The sequence below is a fragment of the Lytechinus pictus genome, chromosome 13, assembly GCF_037042905.1.
Source record: "Lytechinus pictus isolate F3 Inbred chromosome 13, Lp3.0, whole genome shotgun sequence".
Lineage (NCBI taxonomy): Eukaryota > Metazoa > Echinodermata > Echinoidea > Temnopleuroida > Toxopneustidae > Lytechinus > Lytechinus pictus.
The window spans coordinates 23117186-23127568 of NC_087257.1; the positions used below are offsets into that span (position 1 = coordinate 23117186).

The following is a 10383-nucleotide window of genomic DNA, read 5'->3' on the forward strand; positions in this document are numbered from 1 at the left end:
GCGAGCTGAAAATTTAGGAAATTCAGACCTGAAGAGGGACATTTTAAGGCTTGTTTGTAGGAATTCACGAAGATCATACGTATTTCACTAACAAAAATATGTGAGCGCGAAGCGCAAGCTGAAATTTTTGCATATCATTGACCCAAAACAGGGATATAAGGACTATTTTTTTAAGGAATCCATTAAGAGTACATATCTCACCATAGTCATCTAATGCGAGTGCCAAACGCATGCTGATCTTGTTAGAATTACATGTAAATGACACATGAAGCACTTTTTGTAGTCATTATCATATACGCATCTCACTAACCAAATGATGCGAGCGCGAAGCGCAAGCTAAAATTTTTTGATATTCAGATCAGAAAAAGGGACATTTTAACGACTGATTTTGGGAATTCATGAAGAACAGACATATCTCACCAATCCACGAATGCGAACGTAAGCACGGACAGGAAATTGTTTATATTAAGACCTTAAAATGGGGCAATCACTTTAAGTAGTCATGAAATAGAAGCATATGTCACTACATAAACAATAATAATTCGAAGTGCGAGGAAATATATTTGGTGTATATTGACTTGAAAACGGGAGGTTTTAGTACAACAGGATTATATATCTTGTTAAACATACAATGCGAGCACCAGGAACAATGGAGACATAGTTCCTGCGCAAATTATGTTTCATAAAGTTATGATTTTTTTTTAAATGTAATATAACATAACATAATTATAACATAATATAACATTATAATTAACAATAATTTCTTCTTTCCCCACTACGTTTCTTTCCCTTTCTTCCTCTTTTTCTCCTTTTCCCCGTTTTTTTTTGGGGGGCCAGCCGATTGGGGGGGGGGCACGTGCCCCCCCATGCCCCCCCGTAGTTACGCCACTGACTGGAGACAAGGGTCGTTTGCACTTTTCTCCACATCCGAAGCTTTCATGTGGTGCAGAAAAAAGTTTGAGAATCGTCCACTTACCAATGGGTGTTAACTTCACAGTGTGAATCAAGAAACACAAGAACCTCTCCGCGTGCTTCCCTCGCCCCTCTGATTTTCGCCCTGGCCACCCCTTCCCTCTGAGTGGTACGGACCAATTTCACTTTGCCCCGTACCAATTTCGGAATGTTCTGTAGTTTTTTCTCCAGTTCATCTGAAAAAAATATATATATTATAGGGTGACTGCACTGCATGGGTCTGACAATTATATTGAAAGACACAAAACTGTAAAATAATATAACATGAAATGGGAACGATAGGTTAGACAGACCCGGATCTCGGTTAAGGGGGCACTGGGGTAGGTGCCCCCCCTGCCCAAAAATGACAAGGACCTCAGTTGGCACCCATTTTGATACGCTCGTTTTGACGATAGATAGATAGACAGAAAGAGAATAAGAAAACAGAACGAAGGGAGAAGAAAATGGATAAAATATCTATAACAAAAGCTTGACTTTATAATACTCTTATAATTCATGACGTCACAGGCAAGTCGCACTGCCCTCCCCTGTCTAAGTAAACCTTAATTGGTGCCGCCCTCAAGAATGTAACAAAAGCTGGGATGCAGGTTTATGTGAAATTTATGTATGAACCTCGAATAGATTTTTCGAGGAAAAATGAAATAAAATCAAAGATTTCCTGCATGACTACGGTAATAACTGTTCTTGACTGTCAGATTTTAAAATCCCCGTTTACACGACTTCCTGTATTTTTGCTGACATAAATCAAGCAAGTACATAACAAGGTTATCGCTCCCCAAAAGGACATGTTTTTGCATATCTACTGTAGGCCGTGTAAAAACAAATTAAAACATCAAAGAAGCCAACAGAAAGAAAAAAAATCACATCACAAGCACAGGCACAAAACAGGTTTGTATAGAAAAACTCGAATATATTACACACATCTATTCAATATTATTTTAAGAAAAAAAGTGAATACCCGAATTAAGTCGCAGTTTCGACATTAAAAAAGGGACCGAATAAGTTGATTTTGTTTTGAATATAACATTGTGCAAAACTAGGTATATTGTAAATATACGTAGGTATAAATGACGTTCTTAAATAGAGAAAAAGGTGCAATAAGAAGACGGGAAATGGAGAAGAAGGAATACAAAGAGAAATAGGAGGAGAACAGGGAGGGTAAGAATTATGATTACAAAAAATAAAAATAAAAAAGGAGGAGAGGGAGTAGGAGGAGAGGAGGAAGAAGAATAATAGTAAGAAGAAGAACAAGAAGAAGAAGGAGAAGAAGAAGAAGAAGAAGAAAGAAGAAACAGGAGGGGAGAAGAAAGAAGAAACAGAAGAAGAAGGGGAAAAAAAGAGAATAGGAACAATAAAATATCAAACAGTACATGATGAAGAAAATAACATTTTAAAGAGGTTACATGGATGCATGTGTTCATAAAAATACCTTTTTAAAATGTCACATTACGGAGTATTCTTACTCTTGGAACTATCAACGTTCCAGTCACACCAATGACACGACTAAAAACCGACCAATGTTATGTCATTGGTATTAATGTAAATTATTTTGTTACTCAGGAATTTGTCGCGCCGTTGTGACTGAGGCAAACTGAGGCATCTCATACCTCACGGAAAAAAAACCCAAGGAGTTCTTGGTATAAAAGAGAGAAGGCAGATTGAGTTTCAGGTTCAAACGCCGGTCTCGGATTAACCCCACGAGAACTTTCCTACATTGGTGTACTTGGTAAAACAGCATCTTGAGATGGGAATGGGTTGGGGTTCTATTGACCCCTCTTTCTCCCCTCTCTCTTTTTTTCCCTGTCTTCTCTCTCGATCTTTCTCAATTTGTCTTGCTTTTGATTCATGATAATACTGGGATTAACCTGTCCCTTGCCCCCCCCCCCTCCCACTACACTCTATTTGGTTTTATTTTGCCCAAATCCATGAATGTTTCTTGTTGGGTAAACTTTTTTAGAGTGTAAGTATATACACGAGTGGATTGACCAGATATAGAGTAATATACTTTTAAGTGGGCATATAACCTTAAAATGTTTATGGATTTCTATTTAATGTGTCTCACAAGGATATTGTGCATGGGCGTAATAGCTCCCTAACAAGATTTTGTTCTTTAAAACAGGAAACCAGACTGTTTTCATTTCAAACACTAATTTAGCCTACACATTCGTCTAAAATAATTATAGTTCCGCATCATATCAATGACTTTGAACAATATACTAGTGACTTACAGATAGCCCCTATAAGCAAAACAAGTATTGAAAGAAAATAGACACTGTTGATTAGCACGCGATCAACGCATAAAGCGTTATGTGTAAAAACGCCATAAACCTAGATGCTTCTGAAGTTAGAAGATATATCATACAGTATAACCGTCGAGAAAATGAGAGTAGCTTTAAGAAATGTATTACTGGTGATTTTTTTTTTCAATCAAAAATATAAAAATGATCCAGGCATCTTAAAGGGGAAGACTGCTCTCCAATTTCAAGACATTTTTTTTTGGTCAAGATTCTGAGAAGTTTGTTGCCAAGATTTTAGGACGTAATAATCAAGGGGCATTTTCCAATCATGTGGTTTTTCGGTCAAGTTCTTATCTCGAATCTTCATACTAATACGTTGTGATATTTACTGGCATACGCAAGAAAACCAAGGTACTACTTTTAATTAAACATATATATAAAAAGAAAATCCCCAAATAATGCACCATAATCTATAACCAACCTAATTAGATTGTTTCCCCATTTATTACGCCGCTGATCACCATTGTGATCACTTAAATTTACAACATCGACAACTTCAACAACGCCGGCAACAACAACATCGCCATCTTCAACAGCATCATGAGCATTACCAACGACAAATCTACAGCAACTTCATAAAAAAACATCATCAAGAACAACAACAACTCGGCAGCATCAACATGACCTATAAAACAGTGGCTCTCCCATGTTATAAGGCTCCTATTTCCGTTATTATTCGTTTTAGAGCTCTTTCGCCAAGTGAATCTTCTATCATCATTAGAAAGTCCTATATATCAGTAGATGAATCATATCATTAATCCACCACGACATTCATGTGGAGAATAATTGATGAGGAAACTCAAACTTGAGCTTGGATATAGTACAACACTCCATAGGGTATAGGGTGTGGTACTTTTCCTTTGATAAATGGCCAGTTTGACATTTTTACATAAAGAAATCAATCCTTATTAATTGTCTCACTCACTGTGCTCGCTCCCATCCCCCGAAAAGTGTACAATTTCAAAAACATCTTCCACTTTAACGTTAAGGAATCCCTTAATTGTTGCCCCTGATCACCATCACCTGATCACTTACACAATACAGCACCGACAACATCATCGACAACAACATAATCAACGACAAGAACATCGATGATCAAATACATAATCATTAACAATAACTCAACCAACCATAACAACATCATCAGATACACTAACAACATAATCATCAACGACACAAACCAATAACATTAACAACTACAAATCGATAACATCCACATGACCTATAAACTAGGAGATCCTCCCCGTATAATAATTATTATGAGGCTCCTATTTCCGTTATTATTCTTTGTAGAGCTCTTTCGCCAAGTGAATCTTCCATCATCATTAGAAAGTCCTATTTATCAGTGAATGAATCATAATCATTAATCCACCACGACATTCATGTGGAAATAGTTGATCAGTGATATTAGACTTGAACTTGGATCCAGTACACTACCCCAGGGTTTTGTGGTGTGATAAGGAGGCGCATATGGGATCAGTTTGTGACGTGTTTGATGTAAGTTTTGATGACTCAGCCAAGTTCGCCTTGACAGTGTCATAATGTTATGACCAATATCGTAGATACACCACACAGCATGGTCTATATTTTATTCTAGTTGGTGGAGGCGGAAAGGTTTCCAACGTTGAGTAGGTTGTATAGGGGCGATTCCAGGGAACAACTTCTGTATAAGTTTCTGTGGAAAATCCTCACTTTGAACCACTGGTGTATTATGAGGAGGGGGGGGGGGGGGGGTAAGGGGCTTGCAGGCAGTGTCCCCAAACATGGGCCACCATCAAAAAAGGGAGAAAGTGGTTAGGGCCGGGGGAGAGGGAAAAAGTGAAATATGATAATATTTTCCAAATACATTGTCAAGATCTATCACAAACACAGTTATTCGTACTAAAAGGTAAAACGTTGGCCGCTCGGTACTATTATAAAATTGTATCCCACACAATGTATCATATAAACTTGGCCCACTAATTTCTTTTAACTCTTTACGCAACCACTTTAAGTACTTCAGTATTCAAGCATAATACTAGGTTTATCATAACCACTTTCTGTCGAGGGTAAACTAAAATATTTTGTGACCAATTCCCCAATTCACGTCCTGGATATCATTTTTGAATGGTTTGGAAGTACGGGAAATGTCATGTAGATAATGTGTCCTAAAACTATAGTCAAATTATTGGAGAGACACCTACGAGATTATGTTCCAAACTGCATGGACTGACGAATATTTATGAGAACGTCACATTGACCATAATTATACCCTACCTAATGTGCGGATAGGGTAATATCGTCCCTTTGATTATACGCCAATCTTTGAATATCGATTTCCTTTTCATCGGCCCATAATCAATATTGAAAGGTATAATATGAATGAAACATGGGCGGTCTTGGGTTAAATAAATCTTTTTAGGGGGGAGGATAGGAAACATGAATAAACAAGGTATAGCATGTAATCATAGAATTAATAGAAAATAGAAGGATGTAAGTCATCCCTGCCCCCCCCCCCTCCGTGGCGCCGCCGCCCCTGCTTGGATAACAGATTCAGATCGATAGGAATGGCGACGGTTCGAGAGGAAATATAAGTTAGAATGGGGGTGGGGAACTATGCAAACGAGAGAGGAAACCGGTCAAACTATTAACCTCTAGAATCCGTTCAGGCGCTCCAACCGAAAAGAATCTCCTTGCCATCCCACCATTCACCCGCCTTCCGTGTCGCATTCTCGATCGGGACGATGATTATGGCAAGCGAAGATTGGCAAAATGCCCCCATTATACGCGCAGTTATTTATCCATAGAGACCTCAGATAAGGGGTTTGTGGATATTCTGATGCACGTCGCCTGCCATAGACGACTAAACAAAATTCACGGGCAGCTGTCTGTACTACACAGATGGTAAATATGTGCTGACCCTAAAATGAAAATATGTTTTATTCTCCACGAAGACATGAAAGGAATGCTTCCTCGTGTACGACGATGAAAGTGAAAGGGCCAGCTGCCACGCTAACTTAATTTGTCGACGTTTATTGTGACGATGGAATAATCAAACAAAATGGGAAAAGCGAAACCCGCCAAATTTGATGAATATCTATCAAAACATTATTGCATCATTATGATGAAAGATAGAGAAGAAGGTATGGGCGGGGGTAACGCTCCCCTTTCCTGCGGTAAACATAATAATTTATCATACATACGGATATATACAACGATTACAACTTTCAAAAGCTCACCATTTTAGAAATCCATTTTGTCCAATTTCGTTCAGATCGAATTTCACTAATCTGCTTTTCTGACTTTGATATTTTGTTATTAATTTCCAAACGTGGAATAGTGTAATCTTTAATAATACATAAAATTATTGAAAGTTGCATTTATAATACCATCTGTGCTGGCGTCGTCGACGAGTACGACTTCGGCAAGAATGTCGTGTGGTGTACGGTTGACCACGCTGTGAACAGTCCTCATGAGCGTCGACCACGCCTCGTTGTGGAAGACGATGATGACGCTGGCTGTAGGAAATTTCGAGAACCGATAGGTGATGTCCTGACACCTATAATTTTGGAAGGAAATGTGTTGATTTTTTTTCTTTAGCTTGTGACCACTTTTAAAGATAATTATGTATAGTAACAGCAAAGTATTAGACAATAATCATTAGGTTTGAAAACGTGTCGTGCTAGAATATATTACTATTAAATACCAACAAAATTAATATCGAAGAATATCACTAAAATATACCTGTAACACTCCTACTACTACTACACAATCAACCAACAGCAACAACTACTATTATACTATTACTACTACTACTACTACTACTACTACTGCCACTACTACTACTACTACTACTACTACTACTACTACTACTACTACTACTTCTACTACTACTACTACTACTACTACTACTACTACTACTACTACTATTACTACTACTTCTACTACTAGTACTACTACTACTATTACTACTACTTGTACTACTACTACTACTTCTACTACTACTACTACTACTACTACTACTACTACTACTACTATTACTACTACTTGTACTACTACTACTACTACTACTACTACTACTAGTACTACTACTATACTACTACTACTACTACTATACTACTACTACTACTACCACCACTACTACTACTACTACTACTACTACTACTACTACTACTACTACTACTACTACTACTACTACTACTACTTCTACTACTACTACTACTGCTGCTACTAATGCTACTACTGCTGCTACTACTACTACTACTACTACTACTACTACTACTACTACTACTACTATACTACTACTACTACTACTACTACTTCTACTACTACTACTACGACTATTACTACTACTATTACTTCTTCTTCTTCTACTAATGATAATGATTTCGTAATATACTCTGCAATTTATATTATTGTTTCAAACAACTGCATCATGAAAAACAACAACACAGACACAACAAAAATGGTGATAATAGGCCTTAAAATAATATAGCAACCATGAAATAATAATGGAAAAAAAATCCCGATAACTATGATAATGACCTTGAATCTCTTGTGTCTTTGACGGTTCTCTCCAAAGAAATCTTATCACTGACCACCAGGTTAAAATTATGGATATGTTTGGTCTTCTTCGCCTTCTCCACGTCAGCCACACCAGACAACATCAAAGGCTGACCTCCTTCCCCTGGACCAAAACGAGGAATATCCTTGTCCAACTGGCCCAGGACCGAGTCCAAATCACGGTGGTCAAGGTTACGCTGACCAATACTATGCGCGTTGTGCGGGTGGACGACGGGCGCTCCGGCCGCCGCTATGTCGGCAACCATGGCTTGCCTGACATTGTTGAAGATGTGCTTGTTCTCGTGGTGAATGAAGAAGAGGAGAAATGCAAGCGAGAGCCAAGCTGTCCCTGAGATCACCACTGTCAAATATACGCGAGGCATCTTCCACAAGTTCTTGAAAAACAAAAGCTAAACAAAAAAAGTTCCAAGCGAGACTCAAACTAAACTGTGAATATCGATCCTTTGGCGCAGACGATATACGACTATAAGAGCGCAGTGGATTCCAGACAATACTAGTAGTATAAATATATTTTTCATACACGCTATAAGGTTTCACCCCCCAAGCAAAGGAAAACATGCAAGTTCACGAAGGCCTCCAATACAGGAAACGGTTATATGGCGATGGTAGGTTTTTGGCGGCATCCATGCACACTAAAATTTTTCGATATCATTACAACTGGACATTGATTGCACTCAGAGGACATCAACAACAAATTGAAGACCTTAATACGACAGCTACACCAACGAAACTAGGGACTCCAATCCGGATGGTAGCATAATGGCATTGGTGATATCCGAATGTTTCGTAGGTCTAGAGTTGGTATATATGCCTGAGCATTATAATCAAATGGCTAGATTAAACGCATATGAACTAACTGGTGACGATGGTGATGATAATAAATCCATGGGATAAAATAATTCGCCCCAAATAATACATGGATTTGTTCATGAAGAAAGTTATATGCAAGGCGATCAGCTAGACCTTTAGCATAAATATTTACATACATGTACGCACTGCGGGTCACCTTTGATTGGAAATGATGTTCGCGCTGAGAAGTTTTAATCAGGTCAGATTTTCCTTGATTAGTTTTAATAAGTTCCAGTTCGTTCAGTCAAAGCGTTTCACATGGTTTAATCCATGCAAGATGAAAAGATGTAGCGTAGCAGAGATGAAGGAAAGGTGGTGATTTTTTTAACCACTAACATTCAATTTCCATGAAAAACATCCTCCAAACAGCGGGCTTTCGACATGAGCCTATATTCATTCTCCAATACACTTTCACTGCGGGGATATACAGTATCACACTCTGCTCATAACCCTACGATCGAGACTAACTTGAACTTCACTAAAAATTCCCTGGTCGATCACGAACCAAGCTGTCAAAAGTCATCCATGGTCTCTTCACTTGACTTTGGTCCAAATTCGGCCCAGATGTAGATCGATAAGCCAGTTACGACCGAGGTTGAGGCTAGAGTTTGATCAACTTGGACTTGTACTGCTACGATGTTTGTATGGTATACCAGTGAACCAAGTCGAAGGAATGACCCGCGCATGTACCCTTGGGAGATTATAATAGAACAGGTGATGAAGAAGTTGTATCATGGTCGTGGTATAGCGTGAGACGTTTGCGATCCTTCTCCCCGGGCCTTCTCCCTCCCTCTCCGGCTCTCTCTTGATCACTCTTTCTTGAATTGATGTCTTTTTATGTGTCACATCCAAAGACGTTCACACACGCGTGCAAGTGATCTTTATCCCACGATCTCTTCTTTCTTACCCCCTCTCTTTATCTTTCTTTTCACTCTTCCCACTTTCTCTCCCTTCTCGGCTCTTGGTTCCCGCCTTTCTTCTCATCTCTCTTATTTGCCCCCCCCCCTTTGTGCATCGTTCGGAATCTTGATGTTATGTTTCGTTGCTTTTTTGTCCTTTTGTGTTTGGTTTTGTTTTGCATTGTGTTGTCTCAAGTTATCTTGTTTTGTTATTTGCTTTCATGACATATGTTTTGGGGCGCGAATTATAGCGCAAAGTGAAGCATAGCCTCGGGGACCTACACTCTAAATTACAGGGATTTAAAATAAGTCCAGATGGACTGTAGCTAGGGACCAATCGATTTCTGAATTTAGTTTTAATCCTAACGACTTAAATTTAAATCTCAAATGATTTAAATTAAAATCTTTCGAGATTTAAAAATGAATCTTAAGGATTCAAACTAAATCCGGAATTCGATTGGTCCCTAACTACAGTCCATGTGGACTTGTTTTAAATCCCTGTAATTTAGAGTGTAGGTTAAAGTTTCAGAAGTGAGGAGGCGTGGCAACTTTCTAAATCGTGTAATCCATTATTGTGCACCGTTAGAAATGATCGATCCGACAAATGGAAAGTACGAGATGAATATTATTGCCATAGACATCAAATTGTTTGGAAAATAACACTCCAACGTGCAATTTGTATTTCATGTATTTGCGCAGAATGGAAAGATGATTGGAAGAGTCAAAAGCACGGAAAAGCAAAAGGGAGAGATATACTAGTATAGAGAGATATTGACGGACACAGAGAAGGGAGGGAGAGACAG

At 38.5% G+C, this 10383-nt stretch overlaps 1 protein-coding gene across 1 annotated transcript; it reads right to left on the minus strand.

The window, feature by feature from the left end:
* Positions 1 to 904: 904 nt before the first annotated feature.
* LOC129274304 (probable N-acetylgalactosaminyltransferase 9) lies at positions 905 to 9557 on the minus strand. The gene is made up of 3 exons (XM_064108611.1): positions 7794 to 9557; positions 6638 to 6807; positions 905 to 1148 (listed from the first exon to the last, which is right to left on the minus strand). The coding sequence occupies exons 1-3, from the start codon at positions 8192 to 8194 to the stop codon at positions 973 to 975; spliced, it is 747 nt and encodes a 248-aa protein (XP_063964681.1). The 5' UTR covers positions 8195 to 9557; the 3' UTR covers positions 905 to 972.
* Positions 9558 to 10383: the final 826 nt, after the last annotated feature.

What these genes read in the sequence shown, in the direction of transcription:
- LOC129274304 (XM_064108611.1), bottom strand. Translation starts at nt 8,194, where the DNA reads ATGCCTCGCGTATATTTGACAGTGGTGATCTCAGGGACAGCTTGGCTC. An exon ending in AAAGACACAAGAGATTCAAG is followed by an intron (nt 6,808 to 7,793) that starts GTCATTATCATA and finishes CCAAAATTATAG; the next exon opens with GTGTCAGGACATCACCTATC. An exon ending in CGACGACGCCAGCACAGATG is followed by an intron (nt 1,149 to 6,637) that starts GTATTATAAATG and finishes TATTTTTTTCAG; the next exon opens with ATGAACTGGAGAAAAAACTA.